This window comes from Arachis duranensis, chromosome 1 (genome assembly GCF_000817695.3).
Source record: "Arachis duranensis cultivar V14167 chromosome 1, aradu.V14167.gnm2.J7QH, whole genome shotgun sequence".
NCBI classification, from domain to species: domain Eukaryota; kingdom Viridiplantae; phylum Streptophyta; class Magnoliopsida; order Fabales; family Fabaceae; genus Arachis; species Arachis duranensis.
In genome coordinates, this window is record NC_029772.3 from 70,767,160 (window position 1) to 70,783,429 (window position 16,270).

General features: G+C 36.6%; 2 protein-coding genes and 1 non-coding gene across 3 annotated transcripts; 2 read left to right on the top strand and 1 right to left on the bottom strand.

The window, feature by feature from the left end:
* LOC127748529 (uncharacterized) lies at positions 1 to 435 on the top strand. The gene has a single exon (XM_052263146.1). The coding sequence runs from the start codon at positions 1 to 3 to the stop codon at positions 433 to 435; it is 435 nt and encodes a 144-aa protein (XP_052119106.1).
* A 1,829-nt stretch (positions 436 to 2,264) lies between these two features.
* Positions 2,265 to 5,254, top strand: LOC107491315 (uncharacterized). The gene is made up of 5 exons (XM_052263149.1): positions 2,265 to 2,324; positions 2,420 to 2,655; positions 3,227 to 3,321; positions 4,639 to 4,700; positions 4,928 to 5,254. Exons 1-5 carry the CDS (start codon positions 2,265 to 2,267, stop codon positions 4,946 to 4,948), a joined length of 474 nt encoding a protein of 157 aa, XP_052119109.1. The 3' UTR covers positions 4,949 to 5,254.
* A 7,602-nt stretch (positions 5,255 to 12,856) lies between these two features.
* Positions 12,857 to 12,964, bottom strand: LOC127742712 (small nucleolar RNA R71). Its single transcript, XR_008004076.1, has one exon. It is a non-coding gene; the product is annotated as a small nucleolar RNA R71 (small nucleolar RNA).
* Positions 12,965 to 16,270: the final 3,306 nt, after the last annotated feature.

Consider the following 16,270-nt stretch of genomic DNA (forward strand, 5'->3'; position numbering starts at 1 on the left):
ATGTCAGATTACAGGTATTTTCAGAGTAGGGCAATTCTTGCACCCACGCTTGAGAGTGTCGAGAAGGTAAACGATTTTGTCTTGACAATCTTTCCATGGATGGAAAAGGAGTATTTGAGCTCTGACACAACATGTCAAGCTGATGAGAATGAAGATGTAAAACAAGAGTGGTTCACATCAGAGTTTCTAAATGACATCAAATGTTCGGGACTACTCAATCACAAGTTGACTTTGAAGCCAGGAGTCGCTGTAATGCTGTTGCGAAACATAGACCAGACTTCAGGTTTATGCAACGGGACAAGATTAATAGTTAACAAACTTGGCAGCAACGTAATTGGAGTGACGGTAGTGACCGGTAGAAATATTGGAGATAAAGTGTACATTCCAAGAATGAACTTGATCCCTTCAGATTCAGGATTGCCATTTAAGTTCTAACGGAGACAATTTTCATTAACAGTATGCTTTGCAATGACCATTAACATGAGTCAGGATCAATCATTATCACATGTACGGCTTTATTTGCCAAAATAAATGTTCATCCATGGACAACTTTATGTTGCTTTGTCAAGAGTTAAGAGTCGCAGTGGCCTCAGGGTTTTAATTCTAAAGGAAGACGACAATCCAAAGTCATCAACAACAAATGTCGTGTTCAAAGAGGTTTTTAATAATATTTAGGTAAGAATAATATTATTTTCATTTTAATAGCATGTTATGATTTACACTTTTGTACAAATCTTTACTATAGATATAACTAATTTATCTATAACTCTTTTTTCAAATTTGAAATGAAATGTGTAACAAGGAGCACAACATCCAATGATTTTCTAATGAAGTTAGTAAGATATTAGGTTGTTGATAAATTTTTATTAGCTTTTTGATATAAAATTTAGGATAAAATTAACATGCTATTATTACAGTTATATATGTTCTTATTTTTTTATCTCCCTCCTTATGGTTTAAGAATATTATAAACTTCGAACTCTTCTATTCATATTTTACTTTGAATAAAGATAAAATAACATATTTAACACGTTTATTATATAACGATGATGATAGTGTTATACTCAAGGTAGTCAAAATCGCGACTTAACTCGCGAAATCGCACGCTCTTGCGATTTTGCAGCTCCTCTCCGTTCCGATTTTATTGTTTGAGTGACAACAATGTTGTTTGCGTGGAATCGCCGAGCAAAGTCGCAAAATCGTTGGAATCATGATTTTGTTGGCGATCTCGTGTGAGAGAAAGAAGACTCATCCATAAGCGGTATTCCATTATTTCCTAACCTAGTTTGAAATTCTCCCAAATCCAGCCCATCACGTATAGAAGAAAGCTGAAAAGGAACCCTAGAATGGAATAAAGTTCTTGCAACAGGGGCATTCTTCAAACCAAACACAGAAAAAAGCAGAGGCATCACATACAGTGTGACTGGCACTGTCTTCTTCCGCAGGGCTAATCGGGAGCTTGAACAGAAAAGCGAGGAAGGCTAAAGAAATTGCAACACCAACATCTCTTTCATGCGGCGGTTTTGCGGCATTTCTTCATAAAAACTGAGTGACCCAAAACCTAAAAGGAGAATGCGGAAAAGATATTTTAGAGCAATTTTATGGACAATATGCTCAACACATTAAAGGAAATGGATTTACCATTGGAAGGAATTTCGCAAGCGCAGTCATGGGGTATTTGAGTTGCAGTGAGTGTTGGGGATCTAGGTTGGGGGAAAACGGGTTGGGAAAGGGTGTCTGGTGGTGATGAAAAATTGGAGATGAGAATGGGTAGCTTATGTTTGAGTTGGGTCCAATTGTGGATCTGGACCTATGTCAATAAAGAAGAAAAAAAAAGGAACACTAGTAAAGTTGTTTGTTCTAAAACATTTAAATTAGTGAATTTGTTAATGTGTGGTTTGAATTTGCAACCCTTTTCTTTTTATAAATATATAAATATTCTGAATGTGGTTATATTTTTAAATTGTTAAATAAATATCTTTTTTGAATTATTTAATGAAACTTCTTTAATTAGTGTTATATACTTATATTCAATTATGTGTAATTTTGTTATATTTTTTATATTTTTCAGATTTTATGATTTACGAGTTAGATTTACGTTTCGTCTAACGATTTTACGAATTACGATTTTGTATTAACTTTTCGAATCAAAGTAAAAACTACGATTTTATTACCTTGGTTATACTAAATTTAAAACTACGATTTTATTACCTTGGAGACAGGCTTGGCAAAGCTCTGTCACCTTGTCTGGGCTTGCTAGTTGAATGGAGCCGGCTAATGGAATAAAGAGCCAAAGTTGCAAATCTCCAATTGAGTTTAAGGAGGTGGGCTGCCCAATTGTTTTTGGTTTTTCATTTGGGTCATCAGTGATGGCCTCTTTTAATCTAATTGGGCTTATACATCTTCTACCTTGCTTTAGGATTTTATGGAACTGCTTATAATCCCTCTTCTCCTGTCGCCGTCGTCGTGTTCCTCGCTGCTGGAGCTGGGGCCTTGTTCTTTCTGCTCTGCTTCGCCGTCTTTATCTGCTCGCGCCGTTCTGAAACCTTTGCCCTGCTCCGTCGTGGTGCCATGCTCTGTCCTCTCAGGCAAATCGATAACTCTCCGCCGTTCACCTCTTTCTCTCAAGCCCCTCGCATCACACTCGATCCTTAGGTATCTCTTTCTCTTTGTCTTTATTGCTTATTTCTTCCTAGTAATTTCATGGAAGTTCTATTTCAGATCATTTTTTCTGATGTGCTGTTATCACATTACCGAATTTAGGGTTTTTCTCTTGTTGATTTTGGTTTTGGTTACATCGAATTTTGATTTTTGTCCACCCCCTGCGATTGTTAATTTTGTGATTGTGCTGCTACTTTAATTTTGGATTTCAATTTTTAATTTTCTTACTGATGCAGAGGTACATAAAGCAGAACAATGACGTTGCTCTCTGTGCACTTGGGATGGGTATCAATTTCTTTCACTTCTCTACTTTCTTTTCTTCGTGCACCTTATTACCTCATTACTTCTTTTTCCCTCAGGTTCCATGAAGAAAATTATTATTGTTTTAATATAACCGATACGGTACAATTACTTGATTGATTCTATCAAAAGCAAATAAGAATTAAGATACAGGAATCTTAGATATAATTGAGTTATCTTGTCCTTGTTAGTAGTTTTGAATTTTTAGATATAATCCAAATAAAGAAGCTAGTATTAGTAGTTTTGAATTTTGAGCCAATAACAGAAATCCATCTTGCATTGTTTCTTCTCGAGTTCTCTCCGTGCTTCTTGAATTCGCGTCACTTTTGGCTAATGGAGCTCAAGCAAAAGCTGAAGTAGGTAATAACTATGTGTATGCAACTATTGATTCGTCGCCTCATGATAAGTTATTAGTATATTGATCATTCATATAGCATATGAGAATATAATATCTTTTGAAGTTAAAGTATGAGGGTTTTAATCTTTTTAAGTATGAAATAGGTATTTTACTCTAATTTAATTATGCCGTGGATTTAATGGATTGGTGAATGACAATTATATTCACAGGGATTTTTTGAAAAGCTCATGAGCAATGCTGTTAATGCTTAGGCACTGCATTTAATATGAGCTGTGTATGTAGCAATATTTAAAGTGCTTTTATGATTTCAGCATCTAATTTATAATTGAAGTTTGGTGTTTAAGTGCTGTTTTATTTGTATATATCCATTGCACCTTTATGATTCTATTGAAATTTATATCAATTGCTGCTCCAAAAAGAATTTAAGACTGTTGAAATTAAAGCTTTATCAAATTGAATTTAAGGCCCTGTTGTGATTGAATTTGTTTCTTTGCCATATACAGCAGTGACCACACAGTAAAAATAATTGATTGTGAAACTTGAAGTTGGTAAAGGTGCTAGTTGGTCATAGAAGGACGCCTTGGGTAGTAAACTTTTTATCTGGCTTTTCATAGTAATTTATTGGATCTATTTCATTAAAAAATGAGCTAACGGGACTTGAGAAACGCATCCAAAATAGTACTTATAACTCCACAATGCTTAATTGCTGTGATAATTGTTGTTACTGGATTAATTTATATATTTTGAAATACGAACTGGTTTCTATTGTTGAACATAATAATGTAGGCTAAAAATGTGACTTGGAGGAGAAACTTAAGAGTCTCCAACATGAGGTTCATGCTGCTGAGCTAGACTGGGGAATGTTAAGCTTTAATTGTGATATTTCATATTTATGTTTTATCTAGACTTGGGAAACTTTTCTCTCTTATAATTCGTTACGGATCCAGGTTAAAGGAGGAAGAGACTAAGTTAATAAACAGCGTAAATTTGCAGCCAACTGTTGTGGTATTTTTTTATTATTATTATTATTATTATTATTATTATTATTATTATTATTATTATTATTTGACTTAATTATTAGGATCCAATTACTCGGCGCTTATTTAATTTGATTTTTGTTACCATGTTAACATGCTAATACATATTTTTCTTCTTTAAATAGCAGATATAATGTCAAATTTAAGTTATTTAACAGTACTTCTATAATTGTGTGTATATGACAATAATACAAGACGGTGGATATTGGCTCACTTTTTTTGTTTAGTTTTATTTTTCTTTCATTTGGCTAAATTATCTTTCGGTTTATGTTGCTATTATAGGTTTATTAGCTCTAAAAGTTGATGGAGAGAACATGGACCAAAGTCTAGAAAATGCATGGATGGTGAGGCTTGATAGCTTAATAAGCTAATCACAAAGCATTAATCTTATTATGATCGTGTGATAATTTCTTGCTAAAGGCATGGATGATGCATATGCCTACTTTACTTTATGCCAAACCACTAGTTAATTATAAGCATTACTCACTACGCTTGATGTTTGAGAAATCTGAAAGTTGGATAAATGTGAATTTTATATCTAACCAAAGTATTTTTGCATTTTGCTTTTTAGGTTTGGAATAATCCTTGTTGACTGAAAGTTGCTAGAGACAGAGCCTAAGTAAAGCAAAGAGGAACATGGTGGGGGTTTATAACGATATTCAATGTTCAAGACATCAATCACCGAAAATGGAAAAATAGAAGCTAGGCAAAAATGAAGGTGTACGAAAAATGGAATAATTAGTTATGCCCTTCTTGTATTGCTGAGTCATTAGATTTGTATTCAGCTCTTTTTAAGTTAGATTATGTATTTTGTTTAGAGGCTTTTTATTAAATTGGCTTGTCATATATTGATATTTGAATTAGAAATCTTTATACAATACGTATAATGTTTTTGAAATTTTAACATGATAAAATTTATTGGAATTAAAATGTTTTTTGTGTGTCTTTAATCTTATTGGATCCAAGTTATAATGGAATGCTTAAATTATGAGAAAAATTTCAAAATGTACATATGATACTACCACAAGAAAAAAGTCCTGTAAAAAAAAAAAAATACCACAAGAAAAAAGCAATAAATTTAAAATATTTTGTAGAGCCTCTAAATTGATGCCATAATAATAGTAGAAGAGACAATGCTCGCAAAATGATGTCATAGTAGGTTGAATTTCTTCATGACAACTCCAAGCAAGACACCTTGTTCAATAACATCAGCTAGTGTTTATAATGATTTTCATGACAACTGCAAGCAAGATAGCATTATTTTCATCATCAAACAAGATGAAGATGTGGAAGCAACTAAATATGGAACGAAGATTTGAACGTTAAACATAAAAAGAGAAAGATCGATAAGAAATTTGAGTTAGACTTACCAAACTAGCAACCATGGCTTAAGGATAATTGAGAGAAGTAGGAATTCTAGTGATAGAAATTCAAATGGAAGAAAGTAAGAAGGAAGTAAAATGTTCAAGAAAATTCAACACAAATTCTCATTGAAAGTGGTGTGAAGAGAAAAGTAAAGTTGACAAATACAGAGAAGGATAAAGTAGCTACTTATGATCCTATGCGAGTTTCAAAACCAAAAACATTGAAAGGGAAATTCAAAAGAAATTTATACATTCAATTCAATTCAATTCAATTCAAGTGAACCAATGCTCCAAACCTCTAAAGCAAGACACCATTTTGAATATTATAAAATCGAACAGAGCAAAAACAATGAAATTCATACCTGCGACGAGGACCAAACCAGAACAGCAGCAAATTCTGATCACGCCGGCTGCGAAAGCGTGGACGGTCAAATGCGGGCAACGCGTGCTACGAGATGAATCCATTCAACAATTCGCTTATATTTCAATCAATAGAGTCAGGGAGGAGGGACCATGGAAGAAGTCACCAACAGCTTCAATGCATGTGGAGAGGGGACACGGGAGGTGAGGGTCGGAATCACCATGAAGCAGGAGAAGGAGCTTCTTCAAGGCATTGGCAAGTGCAGTCCAGGGAGAATGACATGACATGCGTGTTGGAGAGAGGTCGCAGTCATTGTGAAGAAGCACAAATGGTCACCATTGAACACGACCAACAGAGTTATCGAGTCGGGGTAAGCGCGACATGGGCGACCTCAAGAAGGCAGTACCTGAGGATTCCGATCGAGGCCACGGTTGAGGATCCAGGTGCCTGATTTTTCCTCCATGCGACAAACGATGGCAGTCTTCAAGGGTGAGGGCGAGGAAGGGAGGTTTGGGGCTATTAGAGGAGGGCGGGTCTCTACGTGGGTACTGGGTAGTGTTTTGGGTCAAGCTGGTTCAGTTTGTGTGGGCTGGGTCAGCTCTTCGGCCTAAGGCCATGTCCAAAAACACAAACAAAAAAGAAAAGAGGTAATGCCCAAAATGGTCCCTGAAATTTCCAATTCGTATCAGATAAGTCCTCCACTTTTTAAAATGACCAAATGCATCCCCGACTCTCGAAATCGTGAATCTCCGTTAGTCCAAAAGTTACCAGACGTTATGACACTGCTAATATGTGTAGTTAAATGCTTAGTTGGCAATTTGAAATGTGACACCGTTTAAGGGAAACAGGCCAAACGATGTCGTTTCCTATCAAAAACACTTTCTTCTCTTCTGCATCATCTCTTCATCTCCTTCAACTCGCAGTTGCCGAGCTTCACAAGTGCCCCTCCGTGGCACCCCCGGTTGTGTTCAGTGAAGCAAGTTTTGCATGAAGCATCATCGTATTCGCACATTGCAGAGGGTGAAAGGTGAGTGTTTAGGTTTTTGTTATCTCTCACTATCACTCTTTTTGATACAAATCTTGAATGCCTGGATGTAATTTATATTGAGATAAATTGCTCCAATGATGTTCAAAACATTATAGTGATAGAAAAAGAAAAAAGAATAAAGGAATAAAAGGAGTAATTGGTAAAGTGAAGCGTAAAAAAGATGGAGATTTCAATTCTATTATTGTGACTTTTTATTTGAAGAATGCTTTGTATGAATTTAAGTTCAGGGAGGACAAAATTGATGAGACATTGTGCCAAAAATGGATATGTTGATGAGGTTGCATACTTCAACAAAGCTATTAACTGTGACTACTACTTCTAGTTTTACTTGGATGACCTTCTATTTTGGGAATTTATTGGGAAGTTTGAGAAGGATTGTTGGAGTCCTGCTAAGAGAGGGACAAAATATTACTTTTTTATGCATTTTCAATTTGATGTTCTTTTAATGGAGACCAAGTCATAGAAGTGAATGTATTTGGTGATCCAAATGGTGCCATTGATATAAGTAATGATGTTGATATTGATGTTGATGTTGATTTAAGTTCACTTATTCAATTACCTGAAATGCAACTGCACTGCATTTTGAGAATAGGATGGATAGATACTCAAAAACTTCTTTGCTTTTCAGGTACTCATCAGCATCCTTCTATGGCCAGTTTGTTGGAAATGAATGGGTAATTTCATATGCAATTAACATGGAAAATAAATGATGTCTCATTATATTTTCTATCAACATCCTATGTCTATTGTGTTACTTGATTGTAATTCCAGAAAAGGAGTGTTAATTTAGCAGTGATTCTTTACATTAGACTAGTTTTTGTCATAGCCTCTATCTTCAACATTATTGTGATTCTTGTTATATTCATAGTCCTTGCTATCCCCTTGCTCGTGTTTGATGAAGTTGTTGGATACGGCTTTAGAATTGAGTTTTAAAACCCTTCTTCCACAAAGAGATATCCTAGGAAGATTCACCAATTTGCTTGATATAGGAGAACACCATTTCAAGTGTTTATTGGCGATCTTGTGTCATTTAGTGCAATTGTCCTGTAGTTACATCAGGAATAGGCTAGTATGTAGGACTACAAAATATATATTTGTCGAAGACCATGAATGGTGGTGGAGGTAAGTTATTTTGCTAATGAAAGTACTTGCTGCTTGTGTAATAGTAGATTGTTAATGAAATAACATTACTTTTTCATCTGAAAATATTTTTTAAACAAACTAATTATCGTATTTTATATTGGTATTTACTATCATTTTTAGATTTAGAAGTCACCTAGTACTATAATATTTAATTTTTTATTTTTTATTTAGTTTTTGATGTTGAAATGATTGCAGAGTGAATGTTTTGAGCAAGCAAAGAGAATTGTAGCTTGTAGCAACACACTAACATGTTCTTCATCAAGCACTAGTAAGGAGAAAAACTACTCACAGTAAAGTATGGTTTCAGTCTAGTGAATGAGAGAGTTAATTATGGGTCACGCAGAACGAGCAAATAAAAGAGCTTTAGAGAGGAAACGACGAACAACGCAGAAGAGTAGATGAAGAACATATCAAAACGATGAAGATGAACATTTGGAGGGTTAGGGTTTTATAAGTGTGAATGGATCAATTTGGGTATTTTAATCAAAATTGGAACACCAATTTGAGTTGAACTCATCGTGTGTCCACATCAGCGTACAGTTAAGTGCCAACTTGGCACTTAACTGTACACCTCAACGCCGTTAAAACATCTCTTAGTTTTTGGACCAACGAGGATTAACGATTCTGAAAGTGGAGGATTTATTTGGTCATTTTAAAAAGTGGAGGATTGATGAGCGGATAATTTATACGCTTTTTGGCATTGTTTTTAGGAAGTTTTTAGTAAGTTTTAGTTACTTTTTAGTATATTTTTATTAGTTTTTATGCAAAAATTACATTTTTGGACTTTACTATGAGTTTGTGTGTTTTTCTATAATTTCAGATATTTTCTGGCTGAAATTGAGAGACCTGAACAAAAATCTGATTCAGAGGCTGAGAAAGGACTGCAGATTCTGTTGGATTCTGACCCTCTTGCACTCAAAGTGGATTTTCTAGAGCTACAAAAGCCCAATTGACGCGCTCTCAATTGTGTTGGAAAGTAGACATCTTGGGCTTTTCAGAAATGTATAATAGTCCATACTTTGCTCAAGATTTGATGGCCCAAATTGGCGTCCAAACGCCCACCAGAGGCCCTTTTCTGGCGTAAAACGCCAGAACTGGCACCAAAGCTGGAGTTAAACGCCCAAACTGGCACCCAAGCTGGCGTTTAACTCCAAGAAGATCCTATGCATGTGAAAGCTTCAATGCTCAGTCCAAGCACACACCAAGTGGGTCCCGGAGGTGGATTTCTGCACTATCTGCACTTAGTTACTCATTTTCTGTAAACCTAGTTTACTAGTTTAGTATAAATAGCACTTTTTACTATTGTATTCATATCTTCGAATGACTTTTTGATCCTTTGATCAGGTCTTCTTCCCCTGTTTTCGAATTCTTATGCCATTTGGGAGGCTGGCCATTCAGCCATGCCTAGACCTTTTGTTCTTATGTATTTTCAACGGTGGAGTTTCTACACCTCATAGATTAAGGTGAGGAGCTCTGCTGTTCCTCATGAATTAATGCAAGTACTATTGTTTTTCTTTCAATTTACGTCTTCCTCTTCTCCAAGATATACTCTCATACTTAATTCTGTTAAGTCAGACTGAAGGGGTGATCCGTGACAATCACCCACTATCTTCAGTACTCGCTTAGCCAAGATCCGCGTGCCTGACAACCACAATCGGTCTACATGATGTTCAACATAGTCATTAGAGGCTAGCTGGAGTATATTCTCTTGGGTCTCTGATCCATGCATTTAACTAGCATCTCCTAACAACAGAGCATTCAAATTAGTGAGATCAGAACCTTCGTGGTATAGGCTAGAAACAATTGGCAGCATTCCTGAGATCCAGAAAGTCTAAATCTTGTCTGTGGTATTCCGAGTAGGATCTGGGAGGGGATGACTGTGACGAGCTTCAAACCCGCGACTGTTGGGCGTAGTGACAGTGCGCAAAAGGATCAATGGATCTTATTCTGACACAAGTGAGAACCGACAGATGATTAGCCCTGTGGTGAGAACTGTAGCCGGACCATTTTCACTGAGAGGATGGATGGTAGCCATTGACAATGGTGATCCACCAACTTTCAGCTTGCCATGGAAGGGAGGATGCATGATTGGAGGAAGACAATAGGAAAGCAGAGGTTCAGAAGCAATAAAGCATCTCCAAACGCTTATCTGAAATTTCCACGAATGAATTACATAAGTATCTCTATATTATTTTCCATTTTATTTACCTTTTAATTATCAGAACCTCATAACCATTTGAATCCGCCTGACCGAGTTTTACATGATGACCATAGCTTGCTTCAAACCGTCAATATCCATGGGATCGACCCTTACTAAGGTATTACTTGGATGACCCAGTGTACTTGCTGGTTAGTTGTGCGGATTTGTGAAAAGTGTGATCACAATTCCGTGCACCAAGGACTAATCTATAGCGGGTTCGGAATTTTAGGGACCAAATTTGGCATTTGCTGGGGATTTTTCGAGTTTGGACAACTGACAGTTTATCTTGTTGCTTAGATTGGGTAATCTTCTTTCTTATTTGAGTCTAGTATCAAGTCCTTAGTTTGGTGTCAATTGCATGTTTTCAATCTTCTTAAGTTTTCGAAAAAAAAATTCATGCATTGTGTTCTTCTGTGATCTTCGAGTGGTTCTTTATGACTTCCTTTGTCTGATCTTATGATTTTCCTGTTTTGTGTTTTATGTTATTTTTCATATGCATTTTCAAAATCATAGTTTTTGAACATTCAAAATTTCTAAGTTTGGTGTCTTGCATGTCTTTCTTTTCTTAAAAATTTTCAAAAATATGTCCTTGATGTTCATCATGATCTTCAAAGTGTTCTCGGTGTTCATCTTGACATTCAAAGTGTCCTTGCATGCATTACTTGTTTTGATCTTGCATTTGTATGTTTTATTTCATTTTGTTGTTTTTCTCTCTCTTCATTAAAAATTCAAAAATAAAAAAGATATGTTTTCAAGTAAATAATACAGAGAAATGAAGATTCAGAACATAAAGCAGAAGAATCACAGAGAAAAAGAGCTCACTGGCAATAAAACGCTAGTAAAGAGGCACTTTGGGCGTTAAATGCTAGAATAGCTATCATTCTGGGTGTTTAACGCTAGTAAAGCTATCATTATGGGCGTTAAACGCCAGAATGGGTAGCATTCTGGGCGTTTAGAAAAACGCCCAGTAAAGAAGGATTTCTGGCATTTAACGCCAGCCAGGGTATATGGCTGGGCGTTAAACGCCCAAAGAGGTAGCATTTTGGGCGTTAAACGCCAGAATGGATAGCATCCTGGGCGTTTAACGCCAGGATGACACAAGGGAGGTAATTTCATTTCCAATTCAAATTTTTTTTTTCAATTTTCATGTTTTAATTCATAATTTTAAAATCTTATCTTTCCACATTTTCAAAAATCCTTGCTAACAATTAATGTTTTGATTCAAAAAATTGCAAGTTTGTTACTTTCTTGTTAAGAAAAGTTCAACCTTTGAATTTTAGAATCATATCTTTTAATTTCTTGTTAGTCAAGTCATCAATTTTAAAAATCATATCTTTTTTTAAAAATCAAATCGTTTTCAATCATATCTTTTTAAAATAAAATCTTTTTCAATCATATTTTTTTATGTTGATTTCAAAATCTTTTTTTTCTAACTTCTTATTTTTTCAAAATTATTTTCAAATCTTTTCCAACTAATTACTATTTCTAATCTTTTTCAAAACCACCTAACCACTTTTCCATTCTAATTTTCAAAAATCACTAACCATTTTTTTCAAAAATCTTTTTTATTAACTAATTGTTTTCAATTCTAATTTTATTTTATTCCTTTTTCAAATTTTCGAAAACTCTCTCTCCTCTCTTTCTATTTATTTCATTTAATTGCTAACAATTCTCTTTCACTTATCTAAAAATTCGAACCCTCTCTATCCCTCTGTGTTTGAATTCTTCTTATTCTCTCTCTACCTCATTCCTCTATTCTTCTTTTCTACTGATACCTCAAGGAATCTCTATACTGTGACATAGAGGATTCCACTACTTCCTTTTTTTCTCTTATTTTTCATATGAGCAGAAACAGGGATAAAAATATTCTTGTTGAAGCTGATCCTGAACCTGAAAGGACTCTGAAGAAGAAGCTAAGAGAAGCTAAAGCACAACACTCCGGAAAGGACCTTACAGAGAATTTTAAAAAAGAAGCAGACATGGCAGCGGAACCCAACAACAAAGCTAGAGATGCAAGGAAGATGCTTGGTGACTATACTACACCAACTTCCAACTTCTATGGAAGAAGCATATCAATTCCTGCCATTGGAGCAAACAACTTTGAGCTTAAGCCTCAATTAGTTTCTCTAATGCAGCAGAATTGCAAGTTTCATGGACTTCCATCGGAAGATCCTCATCAGTTCTTAGCTGAATTCTTGCAAATCTTTGATATTGTTAAGACCAATGGGGTTGATCCCGAAGTCTACAGACTCATGCTTTTTCCCTTTGCTGTAAGAGACAGAGCTAGGAAATGGTTGGACTCACAACCTAGGAAAAGCCTGAACTCTTGGGACAAGTTGGTCAATACTTTCTTGACCAAATTCTTTCCACCTCAAAAGATGAGCAAGCTTAGAGTGGAAGTCTAAACCTTCAAACAGAAGGAAGGAGAATCCCTCTATGAAGCTTGGAAAAGATACAAGCAATTAACCAAAAGGTGTCCTTCTGACATGCTTCCAGAATGGAGCTTCATATGTATACTCTATGATGGTCTGTCTGAATTATCTAAGATGTCATTGGACCATTCTGCTGGTGGATTTCTTCATCTGAAAACCCCTACAGAAGCCCAGTTCATGTACACTTCTGAAAGAAATCCTGTGAATAATGGGATGACTCAGAAAAAAGGAGTTCTTGAGATTGATACTCTGAATGCCATATTGGCTCAGAACAAAATATTGACTCACCAAGTCAATATGATTTCTCAGAATCTGACTGGATTTCAAGCTGCATCTGGCAGTGCTAAAGAAGGCTCCTATGACGGAGAAGCTTATGACCTTGAGAATCTTACAATGGAAGAGGTGAATTACATAGGAGAATCCTATGGAAACACCTATAATTCTTTATGGAGGAATCATCCAAATTTCTCATGGAAAGATCAACAGAAGCCTCAACAAGGCTTCAACAACAATAATGGAGGGAGAAATAGGTTTGGCAATAGCAAACCTTTTCCATCATCTTCTCAGCAACAGATAGAGAATTCTGAACAGAGCCTCTCTGGCTTAGCAAATATAGTCTCTGATCTATCTAAAGCCACTCTCAATTTCATGAATGAAATAAGATCCTCCATCAGAAATTTGGAGGCACAAGTGGGTCAGCTGAGTAAAGAGTTACTGAAACTCCTCATAGTACTCTCCCAAGCAATACAAAAGAGAATCCCAAAAGAGAGTGCAAGGCCATAACTACAACCACAATGGTCGAACCTGAAGAGAGTGAAAAGGCAATGATTCCCTGTGAGAAGACCCTAAGGGACGTCCACTAACCAATAAGAAGTTTCCTATTGAGGAACCAAAGGAATCCGAGGCTCCTACAGAGATCATAGAGATTCCACTGAACGTACTATTGTCATTCATGAGCTCTAATAAATATTCTTCCTCTGAAGAGGACGAAGACACTGTTGAAGAGCAAGTTGCTCAATATCTAGGAGCAATCATGAAGATGAATGCCAAGTTATTTGGTAATGAGACTTGGGAGGATGAACCTCCATTGCTCATCAATAAACTGAATACATGGATTCAGAAGACATTGCCTCAAAAGAAACTGGATCCCGGAAGGTTCTTAATACCTTGCACCATAGGCACCATGAACTTTGAAAAGGCTATGTGTGACCTGGAGTCAGGTATCAACCTCATGCCACTCTCTGTAATGGAGAAACTAGGAATCTTTAAGGTATAAGCTGTCAGAATCTCACTAGAGATGGCAGACAAATCAATGAAACAGGCTTATGGATTTGTAGAGGATATCTTAGTAAAGGTTGGAGGCCTTTACGTCCCTACTGACTTCATAATCCTAGACACTGGGAAGGATAAAGATGAATCCATCATCCTTGGAAGACCCTTCCTAGCCACAGCAAGGGCTGTGATTGATGTGGACAGAGGAAAGTTACTCCTTCAATTGAATAAGGACTACCTTGTGTTTAAAACTTAAGGATCTTCTTCTGTAAACATGGAGAAGAAGCATGAAAAGCTTCTCTCAATACAGAGTCAGATAGAACCCCCACACTCAACTTCTAAGTTTGGTGTTAGGAGGCCACAATCATGCTCTGAGCACCTGTGAAGCTCTGTAAGAGCTTCCTGTCAAGCTATTGACATTAAAGAAACGCTTATTGGGAGGCAACCCAATTTTATTTATCTATATTACTCTTTCATTTTATTTTCCATTGTTATTATATGTCTTCTTTAGGTTGATGATCATGTGGAGTCACAAAAACAGCTGCAGAATTAAAGCAAGAATAAAAAACAACATAAAAATAGCAAATCCTGGAGGACGAGCTTACTGGCGTTTAAACGCCAGTAAGGACAGCAGAATGGGCGTTTAATGCCCAGTCTGGCAGTATTATGGGTGTTAAACGCTAGAAATGGCAGCCAGACTGGTGTTTAACACCAGAAAAGGATGTCTGGTGTCTGGCTGGCATTAAACGCCAGTAAGGGTAGTAGAATGGGCATTTAACGCCCAGTCTGGCAGCATTTTGGATGTTAAACGCCAGAACTGGTAGCAAGACTGGTGTTTAACGCCATAAATGGGCAGCAGCCTGGCGTTCAACGCCAGAAATGCCACACAGAGGGTGTTTAAATGCCAGAAAGGCACAGGAATGAGAAATCCTTGACACATCAGGATCTGTGGACCCCACAGGATCCCTACCTACCCCAACTCATTCTCACTCCTCTTCACACCTTTCCATAACACCCTTCCCCAAATGCCATTCACCTATCAAATCCTACCTTCTTCACCACTCACATCCATCCACTATTTCCCATCATACAACCCACCTACCCCCACCCACTCAAATTCAAACCATTTTCCTCCCAAACCCAACCCCTCTCAAATGGATTTCCTCTCCCCCTTACCTTATATATACCCCTCCTTAATCCTTCATTTTCACACATCACAAACACTCCAAATCCTCCTTGGCCAAACCACTCCTTCACCTCCATCTCCTCCGTTTCTTCTTCTTCTACTTCTTTCTTTCTTCTTTTGCTCGAGGACGAGCAAACCTTTTAAGTTTGGTGTGGAAAAAAGCGTTGCTTTTTTTCTTTTTCATAACCATTAATAGCACCTAAGGCCGGAGAAACTTCTAGAAAGAGGAAAGGGAAGGTAGTTGCTTCCACATCCGAGTCATGGGAGATGGAGAGATTCATATTAAAAGCCCATCACAAGAAAGATGATGGAGCAAACAAGAGAGCACACTCATGGACCTCAATAATAGCATGAGGAAGTCCTTCATCAAGAAATCCCTGAGATGCCTCAAGGGATGCATTTTTCTCCACACAACTATTGGGAGTAACTCAACACCTCTTTAGGAGATTTGAGTTCCAATATAGAGCAACTAAGGATGGAGCACCAAGAGCACCCCATTATCCTCCATGAAATTAGAGAGGACCAAAGGGTCATGAGGGAAGAACAACAAAGGCGAGGAAGAGACATTGAGGAGCTCAAGCACTCCATAGGATCTTCAAGAGGAAGAACTAGCCGCCATTACTAAGGTGGACCCGTTCTTTAATTTCCTTGTTCTTATTTTTCTGTTTTTTGTTTTTTTGTGCTTTATGTTTTGTCTATGTTTATGTCTCTATTACATGATCATTAGTGTCTAGTGTCTATGCCTTGAAGTTATGAATGTCCCATGAATCCTTCACCTTTCTTAAATGAAAAATGTTTCTATTTGCAAAAGAACAAGAAGTACATGAATTTTGAATTCTATTTTGAAATTAGTTTAATTATTTTGATGTGGTGGCAATACTTTTTATTTTCTAAATGAATGCTTGAAC